Source organism: Pseudopipra pipra, chromosome 11 (assembly GCF_036250125.1).
Source record: "Pseudopipra pipra isolate bDixPip1 chromosome 11, bDixPip1.hap1, whole genome shotgun sequence".
NCBI classification, from domain to species: domain Eukaryota; kingdom Metazoa; phylum Chordata; class Aves; order Passeriformes; family Pipridae; genus Pseudopipra; species Pseudopipra pipra.
Window position 1 is genome coordinate 14,368,103 of NC_087559.1, and position 14,928 is coordinate 14,383,030.

The window sequence follows — 14,928 nt, forward strand, 5'->3', positions numbered from 1 at the left end:
GAGAAGTCTGCAAAGGCCTTCCTAAAAATCCAGCGTCTTTCATTTCCCTCTCAACTGTTTCCAGTCTTTTTATCACTTCTATTCCCATCTTTCATACTATGCAAATATAGTTCATACATTTCCTGGCAAGCCATTTGCTCCCAAATCAATAGCAAGAATTGTGATGAACCTTTCCCTGCTTGCTGCATCTCTTATGCTTGTGGTGACTTGTGACACAATGTGTGTCAGAGCTGCCAGTAGAGGCATTTTTAGGACATAGGAATGAAACAAATTACTCACTTCACACAGCAAAGATTGTTCTGCTAAACTGAAGTATAAACCAACAGGATTTTTTAACAAAGAAAACAGTAGCTAAATCAGGTTAACACATTTCTCCTCTTTTAGAAAGGAATTTTCATAACATATTCATAAATTTTGGCATCAGAGTAAAAAATTATCAGAAACATTAAAGTATTTATAGTTTGTAGTAAACTATTCAGCATTAACTGAAATTCACAAAGTCCCAATCCAATAAAAATGGTGCAGTGTATGATGTCTGGAATTATTTGAGAACAGCCTTCCATTTGCCTGTTTCAAAATTCATAATAGAAAGGGTACCACTGGACAGAAGTTTTCACAATTTGCCCTTTAGATCACGTGTACTCTATGGACTGCTTGCTGCAGGCCTGCTGACAGACAGATCTATTGTCCTGGTTTCCATTTGATAGCTTGTTTTAAGAGACAGACAGAAGTGTGTGACATTAATGCAGTATGTTAATATTACTTCCTGGGAAAGAAACTGATGAATGTGGAATTCGGAATTTGCAAATAAAAAACAGGAAGGTTTTTCACCAGTAGTCAAAAGTGGAAAAGGAAAGAACAATGAGAATTATGAAATGATAAAACTGTATAAAACCCTCTTTACTGTGAGGTCATGCATATTAGGAAGTTCCCTGAGAACTAGCTTGTGCCATTGTAGGAACACAAAATATTGAACAGTTAAAGCAAAATGAACATAAATGATAGCTCAGAACTTTATTTATCCAATTCTGTACCAGCAACTTTAGATTGCAATGTATCAACAAGACTTGGTAAGAGATTTTATAACCCTTGCTACTGTTGGAGTAATCCATAGAGAATAACTTTTTGCACTTACCTTGTTATAACAGAACAGCAGGATTACGTTTTACTTTTCTGATGAATAAGGGCCAAAAGTGTCCCAGCTAAATAAAATCCTGGCAGCATTGCACAATCATCAATATTCATCTACCTGCTATTTCAAGTAAGGCCACAAAATGGTTAGTTAAAAAAGTAAAAACAGAATCACCTGCAGAGCAATCGTGGTATTCTTCGCAGGATATTTCCCCACCAGTCCTTGTTCTTTGCGTTTCTTGAATTTCCTAAAGTAGTCCTGTATCAGGAAGGTGGCATAGAACTTCCCCACGGTTACCTCATCATCTAAATGAACAGACCAGACAGATCTCTCCCAAGTCAGCATATTTATCAATAGCCTGTACACTCATATCTGATTTGGGGGGAAAATGTGATGGGTGCAATAGGTGCTGCACTTTCAGCTTACAGCAATGGACCCTGTAACTCACTTAAAAGCAATGTTTTAGCAAGCAGTTTTGGCTCAGTCAGTTAAGTGAACTCATCCTTAATAAAGAAGAAAATACAATACTAAGTCTCATGTCCCTCTAAGTAAGTTTCTAACAAAACCATAAACATGTTTGTATATGCAGTGAAGCTGAAGTACTGGCTTTAGTTACTTGGAATAAATAGATTAAATACAAGCTACTATGACATACATACATTATTGTTCATAAGAGTGACTGTAAAAAAAAGGTTCTGCCTACATCTCTTTTTTTTTTGTCATGGCTGAACCAAATTTGCTTAGTCAGTGTATTGGTGTACCATTGTTCTGATTGCTCAAGGACTTGGAAATCTTTACATCCTGCTTTGCTCTGCAGATTTTTTTATTGGTGTCGTGCCCTCACTGCAATACCTGAGCATCTCCCAGTCTGAATTTCGTGTCCCAGATGCTCATGTTACACTGTATCTTCTGCTATTTTATTGTCAGATAAGACAAGACAGGTTCTTGTCTTGGATGAAATCCCACAGAAGTTACAACTTCATGGGGTTTTTATATGTTTAAGATGTGGTCTTTAACCACCTTCTACACAGGTAATATTAATAGTAAATACAAAACAACATGGCTCTCTCCCACATTATGTGTTGTGTGAGCTCTGCAATGCTGGTAGAAAAGAAAATAACTTCCATCAGTTAATTTAGTACAATTCAAATGACAGGCAAACAGCCAAGACAATAAAAGCAAGCATGTTTACAGAGTCACTGTTGTGAACAAAATCCAAATTTCAGTTTCCAAAGTTCAAAGGCAGGTGGCAGTGTCCTTGTGAGGACACCACAATTGCCTGCTCACAGCATGTTAAGAATGCCTGTGCCTGTTTTATGAGTCCAGTGAATCATTTCAGCAAGGCAGGTTTCATCTCCCAGTAATGCTTGCCAGAAAACTAGGAATAGTTTTCCATTCAAAAACATTGCTTTTGTTGTCACACATTTTTTTCCTCTCTAGAGTTATCTGACACGAAGTTGACTATTTCCCTTCCTGCTGTGCTGTCCAGTCTCCCAGTGGTTTTCAATATCCTCTAATGGCCATTTGCAATAGTGTTTCTGGCTGGCTGCTGCCATACCTAAAGGAGGGCTGGTGTGGTCTAAGCATCCAAGTTCTCTCTGTTGTCAGGGATCATCCTGATGGGGAGTAAGTTCCCATCATTCCAGCTGCCCTTGCTGGGACAGACAGGTGTTTATCCCATCTCAGGCTCTTGGTTACTCTGTACATTCATGCCGTGGCTGAACATGAAAATCTAACATGCCCAGGCACATTTTAACACACCTCTGCTAGAAAGTTTTAATGTCATTTGCTTTCTCCATATTTTAACTCTCTAACGGAGTTTTAGAACAGACTTGAGTTTGTTTTTTGTTCTGTGGGGCTTTTACACGTGAGCATGTTCTGTTAAACAAGCTTTTCCTCTTGCCCCCATCAAGCAAATGCTCTAATCAGGTGCTATACATTAACATTTGATTAAAACAGAATGCTGTTGTATCTTTGTTTTATCAACAATATGTGCCAATGTATCTCGCTAATGACAGTATTTCTAACACTATTTTTACCTGCAATGACTGTTTGTTTCTAATTTAAATTTAATTGACTTTCTTCTTCTAGTGACTTGCTTTCACATAAAAAAAAAGGATGGGGAATCCAATCCATGGACTGTTTAAACTCATTTTTGCCTCTGTGATAAAATTTATCTCAAAATGAAACCTCTACCATTCAAAATCAGCTCCTCCCATTATAACATCTGAAATAGGCTGTATGCATGGGATAAAGTAGGACAGGCTTTAACTTCAGTGAAAACACCTGGAATGTCTTCTCCCAGCAGTTTATTTGTCTTTAAATATATCAAAGCAAAAATAATTATAATTGCTTCAAAAGATATTGGTTGGGAGACCAGTCTGTTGCAGGAAATAGCATATTAAAGAGCCTGCTCTGCCCAAGTGACAACTCCTCAAAGGTCTGAGGCCCCCCAGTTCCTGCTAGGAAAGGGGGAACTAGCAGAAAACAGCAGGAACTCCATAGCTCACAAGAAAAGCTCACCAGTCTACAGATTCAGCCTCAGCAGCAAAAAGCTTTTTAATTGACTCCACAAATCTAATTTCTAAACTTTTTGTGAATGTTTCCTTTGATGTTCACCTGTAATCTCCTTTTGCAGCTCTTCAGGGACTAACAGTGCTTTGTATTAGATCTCTTACACAGCATCTACTCTGAACCTGCCTGCCTTAGTTTAGCTGAACCCATTGACTTACAACGTAGCCTTGGTCAAACTCCCCAGATAAGGCTTTCCCCATCCTTTATTCTATTTTATTTCAAGTATTTGAACAGAACTGTTGAGGAAGTGAAATAGTAAATGGCTCCTAGAAGGAACAAGCACATAGAAGTGACAGACTCGATATAACACACTATGGGTTGCACTCAGAGCATGTCTCAAACCAGGCTATGACACTGCACGACTACTGAGTGTACCTGAGATGACAACACCTGTGAAATATCAGTATGCAGAAATGCAGGGCCCTTACTGATCACTCTGCACATGCACCAACTTCTTATAAGCATATCAGATGAATGCCCTACCAGTTTGCTGAATTGGGCATGTCAAAGTCTGCATGTACCAACAAGATGCACGTGTATTTCCCAGGCACAGTCAGTTGTACTGCAGACACGGGCACACAGGGACGGACACCTGGCCAAAGGTGACTTTGTTTTTGGAGTAACACACATAAAGCCAGATATAGACAGGTATAGGGAGGCAGCTAAGCATAACTGACCACAGAATAGACACATGGCTAATTACAATTAGTGACAGCAAAAGGAATCATTTCAGTGGGAAGTTTTTAGAAGAGGGCAAAAAGTATTAGGCAGGGTTCAACGGGCTTTCAGGTGGAGACTGGGGAGTTCAGAGAATACAGGTGAATCTTCAGTGAGTTGTATTTCTCTTACTCTCTAGTCTCATTCATACATCAGACATTTGACTGACATTCTGTGCTTTTGCAAAGCAGTTTCACTTTTCTGTACTAAAAATGCGTTGCTAACTCTTAACAATCTAAGTAAGTTATAGTAATAAGTTATTTAATCAGTAACAAGAATTAACTGTCTATTTCTAGTGCATCTATTCATAATCCAAGGGAAAAAAATGCAATACTGATTATTTTCACCCTGCTCTGCAAATAAGTGCTCTGGAGGCACAGTCATGAGCACACCAAGGACCTATCATCCAGTAATACCAGCAAAAGCAGTACTGGAGAAAAATGTTATAAGCTTTGTTGATTTATATTGAAAAGAATTTTGTGTCTCCTAGCAGGTGGCTATTATCAGCTGTCACTGGTGTTAATTCATACACAATTTTCCACTGAATATTAAACATCAAAACTAATTTCTACTGTACACTAAGCCATTTTACACTCCTATGGCATATGAATGTAAAATAGCTGTATTCCTCTTTTTTTTCTAGGTGGTTTAAAATATTTTCAATTTTCAGGTAAATCATAACAAGGTCCACAGAGGAACAAACCAAACTGAAATCGAAAATTAATAAAGCTGCAAGACTTCTTAACATGTTCTTATTTCTACTGGGTTGCAGAAGCCATACTGTTTCCTATCAATTGAGCAGATCCATTTTTCAGCCTTCTAGCTACACTGAAGAGCTACATTTGCAGAATATTAGCAATGAATTTTAGTATAGCTGAAAATAAATATACAGCTTATATTCAGCAATGAAATGAAGCTGAAGTTAACAGTGAATTACTATGTAAGATTAGTTCTAGGAATGTAATCTGTACAGGTTCTTTGTCAGATTGATTTAGGCAGGCAGAGCTCGCTATTCTGAAGCATGCATCTCTATTTCAATTAAAAAATGTAGGGGAATAAAGTTGGCAAGAGGCAACACTAATTCCATGCCACCACCCTAAAACAGAATTGCTTCAGAATATTCGGAAAGACTCATAGTTGAAAGGAACAGAGGCTGCAGAAAAAGCTCAAGCACATAGTTACAACAATAACAAAGCGATTCATCTATGCCATGCAAGCACTCAGGTGTAAGGCTAAGAACAACAGAGTAGAACACAAAAGTTGTTTTAAATGTGCAGTATCAGTTCCCCTTTGAAGAGTCAAATAGGCTCAGGTTTGCCTTCATCCCCATTATTATCTGGCAGCCACCACACCAATAGCGAGTGGCTCCTGCAGCCACAAAGCTACTGCTGCTTGCTGGGTCATGCTGAAGAGCAGTGCAGGCAGCGTGCTCCTCCTGCCTGGGCCTGAGCATCACCTTCCAGGGTCAGCCTCCACCCCCACCATGCCCAGGCTCTTGAGTCTGATCAGTCTTGGAAGCTGCTGTAACACTATGAAGGTACAATAAACTATAAGAAACACCAGGTGATTACAATAGATCTGAGTACTGGATGTCCAGGTAAACATATCTTGGGCGTGGCTGACAGTGCAACAGATCCTGCACCTTTAAAACTTGAAAAAGCAAGTAAAGAACAGTCACCTAAACCTACACTACAGCATATGAATAAAAATGTATATATTGAAAAAGGCTAAATATATATATATCAGGATATATATATTTACAAAGAGAGATATAACGCATATTTGACATGTTATTTTACAGCACGTAGGAACATCTAATAAACGTGCCTTGTAATTCTGTAGACACAAATGTTTGGTGTCATTACAATTGAGATATCTCTTTATATGGGCCATATTCATATCTCAGTCATACTGGTGTAAATCTGAACCATTTCCATCATCTGTTGACTGTGGATTGATTCTGGTTTAAACCAGCGTAACTGAGATGATTTAACCTCTTGCTTTATTAATTTAGCAAAAAAAAAAAATTTAAGCTGGCAATAATTTTTTTTTCTCCCAGAAGTATTCAGCATATACAAGCAAATAAGCTATAATGTAGCATAGTACAAAACATATTGTTTTGATTAGTGCATTGAAATCAAACTAGTTTGTTTTGCTGAATAATCCGAAATTAAGACTAGACTTAGGTCTAATAAGGTATTTGTCACAAGCAAGAAAATAAGCATAATATTTTCCTCTCTCTCTTTTTGATCTAAGAAAATTTCACTTATCAGTCCTATATGTATTATCTAGTGTAATAGGATATCATTTTCTCAATATTTATTTTGTTATTGTTTGTTGTCCTTCAATGACATTATAACTGCAAAATGTAGTAATTTCATTTCTTTGGTTCCTGACAATCTAGAAAGACCAACAGGCACAGAGAACAGCACAGTGCAAAGTTTGTCAGACTGACCGCCAGCTGGAGGGACAACTTGGTCAAGTAATTTCATGCTCGTTTTCTTCCATATTTTCTTTATAACTGCTCTAAGTTCTTCATTTGCTTGCTCTAGGTTACCTGTGGCAATGAAACAGAAAAAGGGAGGATGGCAATTATGGTTCAACCAGCTGCAATGAATGAACCTTTGGATGTTAATTAGCTGTATACAATTAAAGACTGTGACAGGGATCTTTTGTGGCAAACCTAAGCTCTGTCATGTAACAACAATAATACAACAACTAAAGAGAAGAAAGGCCATAAGACAGCAAGTTCCTGGTGCTTTCAAATCAGTCTCTGGAGCACTGCAGAGGTCAACTGTGATTTACAGACCTTGGCCTCACTCTGTCACTCCTTACACTTAAGCTGTCCAGAAAGTGCCAACTTGCTCTTTACAAGCCACTTCTTTCTTGATCCAAAGCTGAGCCTTTATTTTTTAATCACAGTAATTACTCAGTTGTACAGGCTTGAAAATTCAGGCAACTGAGTACTGAGCAGTTTTTCATCTCTTGCAGTGCTCACCTAAACCACAGTGATGCCTGAGGGGGCTTAACCTAAGTTTGTTGTTGACAGTGGAACTCAAATTCTGCTGAGAAGAAGATAGAGGAGTAACAGAATGGGAAAAAAGGTTAAAAAAGTATGAAAACAGAAAGAAAATTATCTGAAACATATCACTATTTTTAAAAGCTTTTCCCTCTTTGATGGAAATTACAGAAATCCATTCAACCCAGTCAGAACTGGCCTCAACCAGACTGGGGATGTTTTCAAGCATGCAAAAGCTGCAGTTGCACCAGTGTAGGATCCAAGGCACCAAGATAAAAGGCAGTGAGAAAGGAGCATTTTGGTTGGGCAGGAAGGGGAAGTCATTCATTCCTTACAGTAGAACTCCTGTTGTGCCCCTGCTGCACATTTTTATCTGATCAGATGAAAGCATAGAATAATTTCTACAATATCCTGGACTGTGGCCTCACTACCCCTCTCCTTTCATTTTCTAGCAAATGATTACTAGCAACAATGAACAAAACCCATGATCCCAAAGCAAATCAGATTCAGTGAGACCAAGGCACCTTTACTCATGTCCAACAAAATGAATAAGTCGCAACTTTTCCTCACTGTACCTTGTGACAAGTCCAGAAAGGTTTTACAGCAAAGAACCTTACCTTCTGTTTTTATCTTTAGAGCAGTCCTAACCAGAGCAAACAAAGTAGCATTGAACATGACGGTTCCATCACTGTTTAGTGGCATATTCATGGCTACTAACCTCTGAAAATGAGAAGAGGAAAACAAATTTTGACACCGCTTTGTTTGAAAAACACCTTATGTAATGTTAACTTCTGAAAACCTCATGTATTCAAACAATAATATTAGTGAGAGGCATACAAATTATATAAGTTCTCCAAAAAAAGTTGAGTCCTCCACCCTAGCTGTGTATAACAGGCAGTCAAAATCGCTTCTTTCTGGCATTAATCACATGCATGCTCACACAAAAACTAAAACTGTCCAGTTTTCATGAGCTGTTTATTTAGGCAATTTTCAAACATCCAAGCTCAGTCCTTGACTATGACTGTAAGCCACACTGTGCAAGTATTAAGGAGAAAAGCAGTTATTTAAGAGCATGCACTCCAGTCTCAGTCACATTCCAGGTTTCCCAGGGGTTCCTCGTGCTCCCTAAAGAACCACAGCACCAGGCCTGTCTTGCACTTCTCTTTAGTCCTGCCGTGCATCTCTTGTGCCACCTACACTGAACTATTGGGAAGGGGCTTTCCTCTTCGGGTTAGTGTTCATCTTTTAGAGCAGCATTGCTGTGACCCTGTCTGTCAAAAGAATACTATTTAATCTATCAGAATCTTTTCCTAACGTCCGACCTGGCTTTTCTTCTATTCCAGTTTAAAAGCATTACTCAATGAATAGTTGATCTTAACATACAGGTTTGCTTTAAGTATGCCTTGTGACATTCTATTCCAACCCAGTGGTCTGTATGTCAACTTACCTATTTTTAAAACAGATATACAAGAAATCCAAACAACAATACTGTTGTAACAATCCTTCAATTAAAAGGCTTGATCTTATTCCCACTGAAATTGCTAAACCCACAGTATCAGCAGTTCTGAGGTTCTCAAATAATGCAGTAATCATTCATCTCCTTTGTGCTGCTTTTCAACTTTTATATTAAAATACAATTAAAATCACCTCAAAATCACACATTTTGCCTGACAGATTCTGTATCATTTTTAATTCCCATTAATCTTCTGTCTTCTCACTTACTGCTACATATCATATTACACACCATTATTCACTTCAGCTTGGTTTATCATCTTGCAGTGCCCACCCTACAAACTCATTTCTATGTTTCATGTGGAGTAAAATTCTCTTGAATGCGACCGTAAAAGCACTGTATCAAAACTTTATTGTCAATTAAAGCAAACTACCACCCTCTTCTCCCTGAGACTGAAGAGAAATCAGAAATGTCACTGGGCTGAAGTAGTGAGACAGGCCACCAGAAATGCTGGGATGAGGTAGCTCAGATACGTGACAATAACAGACTAATAACAGATACACACACTGATCCCTATCACTTAGATCCTCTATGAAGAGTTTTACATTGGTGGCAAGTACTCAAATGAGTGCATAGAAAGAAATGACCTTAATTTTGCTGGTTTAACTTAAGCCCGGAAAAAAACCCAACAAACAAACAGGAAAACTTGAGAGTGAATGAAACCTTGTGAAAAGACAGGATTACTTGTGCACATGTAATAAATATGGGCCAGAATTGCATGAACTGCAAGAGAAACCAAGACCTACCTTGCAGGCCACTCGATGAGGACATAACTTGCCAAAACCAAGTGGTGGCTGGATGCGCCTCAGTAATGTAACCACATCAAGATGCTTTATCCTTCCCCTGGAACCAACACACATCAGTTACCAAACATCCACTATATACTATATACTAAATATACTATGTTCTGCTTTTATTGTTTTTACCAAATAAATTATATCAGAGAAATGATCTAACTTACTTTGCTTCAGGGTCATATTCTGACCATATCCTTTTGAATTCATCCAAATGATGGGGACCCAGAATAGACCAGTCACGTGTCAAATAATCAAAATTATCCATAATAACAGCCACAAACAAGTTTATAATCTAAAGGGGAGAAAAAAAGTAATTAAGAACAATCTGTCTTGATACTTTTGCACTTATTTTTTTTAAATTCAGTAGGTAGAGTAGGTTAAGAATTCAAACAAAAGAATTGACAATTTTTTGGCAAATATAATCAAATATCACAGAAAATAATTTCATTTAACTAACTGAAACTCTATCAAGTAATGACATAACAAGAATATGATTCTACTATAGAGTAGTCAGTTTTTTACACAGGCTACAAAATGGATTTGTTTCTCTTCCTTGATTTGCCAGATCCCACTACATCGAATTGAAGAATGGATCCTATACACATATTTGACACAGTGTAGATCTCAGGAAACAGTTTCTGTAGTAATAGGATCCAATTTCATAACAGTAAGACTTCTGCATATGTTTTGTTAACACAGAAGGTGATACAGAGCAGTGGAATGTGAATGTTTACATTAGTTCACAGAATTCTGCTGGATCACTCTCCTTTTGCAAGGAGATCAGTACTGTGAATAGAACAAATCAACCAGCTTAGACCACACACCTGCAATGAGGAAAAACATTTCAACAATTATTTTAGAGAAAGTAATCCATTAGGCCATGGATTAGGTGAAAGGTTATTGTTCACATCTCATGTGCCACAAATTGAGCACACTTGTAGAGACACCAATCCAAATTCTGCTAAGTTTAAATAATACAAATAGCATTTACTAGTAAGTCAAAATAATTGCAGCTTTATTATTAGGGGATATTTAATGACACTATTGAGAAGTGCGTGAAATAACAGCTATGAAAAGACTTAAGAAGCTTTCAAAGGTGCAGCCAACCATCCTACATGCAGAAGAAAATCTTGCACGTGGGAATTTAGAATCAAAGAGTCATTTGGGTTGGAAAGGACCTTTAAAGGTCATCTAGTCCAACCCCCCTGCAACGAGCAGGGACGTCTCGAGTCAGATCAGGTTGCCCAGAGCTCCATCCAACCTAACCTTGAATGCTTCCAGGGATGGGGGGCATCTACCTCCTCTCTGGGCAACCTGTTCTAGTGTTTCACCACCCTGGTGGTGAAACTGGTAGAGGATACAGGATTTAAGATTCTGTTTGGAAAAATATAACCTTGCCAAAATGTTTTGGATATGGGATTTTCAATCATTCTCTCAACTCACAGCTCTTAATCCAGAAGAAAGTCAAAATGCCTAAAGCTCATTTCTGTTAATAAGCAAAAGCTAAACTCACCAGAAATGCACAGAGCATGTAAAAACTGATAAAATAAATGATGGCAAAATTGCTTCCACATGTGTATTCTTCCCCTGGATTATAATCGGATTCTGGATCACAGCGTTTTCCAGGCAAACATGCCAGCATGATTTCCTGCCAGGCTTCTCCAGTGGCACACCTTTATAAGGTCACAAAGATAAAATGAGAATTATTTGATCAAAATGCATTAAAGATGTATTAATTTGTAAAGCTCTGACAAAATGCTGGGAGCTGCACCGGTGCAAATGTGAAGCCAGAAGAACATTTCAGAGCAGGAACTAGGTAAAAGAAATACAGAGCAAGTTTTAGAACTGACAAGCATACATCTGACATTGCAGACACATTTTATAAGGTCAACTAATGCACCATAAGAGTTCCATGTCATTCTCTCTCCTTGCTCCAGGAAGCATTCCTGGCAAATGGTTACCTTCTTCTTAAACTCTCCACTGATGGAGATTGTATAATCCCCCCCATCAAGATTTAGCCACCTTTGCCATCATAAAGTCTTTCCTGCTGCTTATCTGATATTTCCCTTCTGCAAGTTACACCCTCTACTGTTTGTCAGCTCCTCAGTAAATGTAAAGAACAGTTTATTTCGTTATGTTTGTAACAGCTTTTCATTTCTTCCAACTGTCCCACTAGTTGTACTTGTAATGATTTCAGTAAGAGCACAATCTTTTTCCCCTTTCCCAATACTCCCACAGTGATATCAGGGCTGACTATGTTTGGGCTCTACCTGGACAATTACTGCACAAATGAGGTGTTTCACAACAGCTGCAATAAGTTTAGCTCTGTATCACATCATCAAACCCCTGCTGTGCCCATGTACTCAGCATACAGACAGAGAGAGTATGGGCTTGTTAAACTGAACTGATTGTCACCTGCAAACACATTTTGAACATTTTTCATAGATCTATGAAATGAGATGCATTCAGTAAGAGTTAAGGTTTACTCACCTGAAGAGAAGAAGCACAGCTTGGGGGAAAGTCTGAAAATTGTTGTTTCTGTTTATTTGATTGTTGTCCCTCATGGCCACTTTTCCAAATACCTGCAATAAACCAGGATTTTGACTTTCATTCCAGTGATGTGTGCTGACAGAGGCTGTAGGCCTTGCAGATTAAACTTGCTTCAGAATGTATGAAAAACACTTTCACAGACACACTTTCATTAAACTTCAGATTTGTCAAGATAGTGATTTTTACGTTACTCTGAAGGCACTGCCTTACATACAGCACCACTATCAAAGGAATGCTTCAATAAGCACCTTAGGAAACAAGTCTCAGACAAGACTGTACTGTTTTTTAATCCTAAAACAACTGTATAATTACCTGCATCCCAATGACAGCATAGATGAAGAACAGCATGGCAATCAGCAGGGCAACATAAGGCAGAGCCTAGAAACGGGACAGGTGCATTGTCTTTTAATAACTTCACTACACAGTTTCTATTTCCATTTACAAAAATAATTTCTCTCTACAACACAGACTTTTCCAAGTTGTTTTTTCCCTCTGCAAGTGCTTAAAACATTATTACCTGTCACTCTGAATACTCTGCTGCATAGAATGAACACAAGCTTCATTGTATTTTAAATTATTTCTGCCAGCAATCCAGAGGGAGGAATCACCTTTAGTGGTTTTAATTTTATTTTCATTACTGATTCTGACAACACAGAGAGACTTTATTCTATACAGTTACAGAGTTCTATTAACTTCACCTTCATCAGTTTTCAGGAGCAATGATTCAAGTATCTGTTACACTTGAAATTGGTTTTGTATAAAAAATAGGTTAAATTCTTCTTTTCTAATCATCTAATAAAATGTGTGGCAGCGTGAGATCTACATATGTCAAACTTATCCTACCCCTTTTAAATATACCAAATATTTTTTTAGGAAGAACCATAGAAATCTCACAGTAACAGCTATTATTAAATGACAAAGAATGACCCTCAGCCTCCCTGAAGTAACTGGTGAAGTTCATTTTGGCATTAACATGGAAATATATTTACATATATTTGATATCACTGATAGTATTAATTTTATTTTTTTTTTTTGCACTCTACAGGGTATTTCTTCGTAAAATTTGGTGTATACACGGTTATAATTATTAAGCAAATTTAAACCAATTTTGCTAACCTGGAATGACTTGATAAATGTCCACAGTAAAGTTCTGATTCCTTCTCCTCTGCTGAGCAGCTTCACCAACCTCATGACCCGGAAGAGACGGAAAAAAGTGATGGAGATCCTAGCGCTGTCCTCAGAGTTCTGAAGAGCATCACGGAGAAGTCAAACCAAATACAAACTCAAACATGCAACACTTCCAGAAAAAACAACATAAAATGCAAAGGTGGAAAAGGTAAGATTTGAAAAATGTATCTTGAGGGCCTGTTCACCTTGATAACCATGATATGAAAGGAAAAATTACATGCTGAAAACACAGGACCTGTAGAAATGCTTCACACATCACATGCATTTCCAAGTTTTCTGGTTTGTTAATAGGATCATATTGGGTTTGTTTGTAGTAGACTTCAATAGAACACTGACAATGAATGCAAACCACTGCATAACACCTTTGCAGTAAGACAATTATGAAAAATACAGAAAAAATTGGTGGAAAAAAGACATGGTAAAAAGAATAAACTCAAGTAGAGGTAAAACCACTGGGGTCAGTTTACTGATCTTACCCCAGACTCATCAGTTGTGACTGTTTCAGTTGGCTTTGGCTTTAAGAAATTAAGAACATTAAATATTAAAATCAAATAAAAGATCAAAAAAGTCAGCTTAACCATAAATAAAATGTAGAACATTTTTTATTTCCAAATGTAAATGAACATCTTTCAACTCAATAACATCCTGAACAAAACATTAATATCCTTATAAAACCATCCTCTTAGCATTTCATGTTGGCTGACTCATACTAAAACATTGCTAGCTGACTCATACTAAAATCTGCTAGTATAAAACATGATTAAAAGACTTGACAGAAAATAAATACAAAATAAAATATCTGCTCCTATGTAAGCCAAACAAAATTAGCCATCAACTTCCATAAATTGTACGAAATTATAGCAGTAAGCCCAACTAAAACTCCAAAACAAAGCTTTGGGGTCAAACTAGCCTTTCGAGGTCCCTTTTCTGCTGTGCTCTTTTTGAAGATTAATTACTCCATCACTGGAATCTAACCATAATTGTGTTTTATATCACATCAGGAGCTTTCTTAAAGCAAAGTTAATTCACTTGAGATTACTCAGTGATGAACACTGGGTTTTGCAGTGCTTTATAAGGACACATTTTCACTCTGCCAAAGTGACAGACAAACATTTCTAGCACAAGGCCATGAAGGTTAACACTTCCCCAGCAGTGCAAATGAGAAGGCAATACTTGAACTCTCTCACCACCTACAAAGTACTCATATACCTGAGCTGATGTAACAGGGTCAGGCATGGAGAAGGGGCTTCAGCACTCAATTGACCCTTTTAGAACAGGTCTGTGCAAGCCTCAGGAGCTACAAGGGTAGCACACACCAACTTCTTGTTCGCAAAGCCAAACTCTGTGTCCTGTGAAGAATAATCTCAGTTTTTTCTTTTTAATCTCTCTGTCTGACTTTGGGAGAAACTGTCCCAATATCCCAAATGGTCTGACACTT

At 37.8% G+C, this 14,928-nt stretch overlaps 1 protein-coding gene across 16 annotated transcripts in view; it reads right to left on the reverse strand.

Moving 5' to 3' along the window:
- The window catches only part of CACNA1D (calcium voltage-gated channel subunit alpha1 D), a 171,486-nt gene that overhangs the window by 20,216 nt on the left and 136,342 nt on the right, over positions 1-14,928 (reverse strand). For 8 of the 16 annotated variants that reach the window (XM_064667674.1, XM_064667678.1, XM_064667672.1 and 5 more), the window contains 10 exons: positions 13,967-14,005; positions 13,419-13,547; positions 12,615-12,680; positions 12,243-12,334; positions 11,266-11,425; positions 9,917-10,044; positions 9,702-9,798; positions 8,060-8,162; positions 6,879-6,980; positions 1,307-1,437 (listed from right to left, as the gene is read on the reverse strand). In XM_064667674.1, coding sequence (XP_064523744.1) covers positions 1,307-1,437; positions 6,879-6,980; positions 8,060-8,162; positions 9,702-9,798; positions 9,917-10,044; positions 11,266-11,425; positions 12,243-12,334; positions 12,615-12,680; positions 13,419-13,547; positions 13,967-14,005 — 1,047 coding nt within the window. The remainder of the gene's footprint in view (positions 1-1,306; positions 1,438-6,878; positions 6,981-8,059; positions 8,163-9,701; positions 9,799-9,916; positions 10,045-11,265; positions 11,426-12,242; positions 12,335-12,614; positions 12,681-13,418; positions 13,548-13,966; positions 14,006-14,928) is intronic. The other 8 variants (XM_064667683.1, XM_064667676.1, XM_064667685.1 and 5 more) reach the window with 1 other exon arrangement.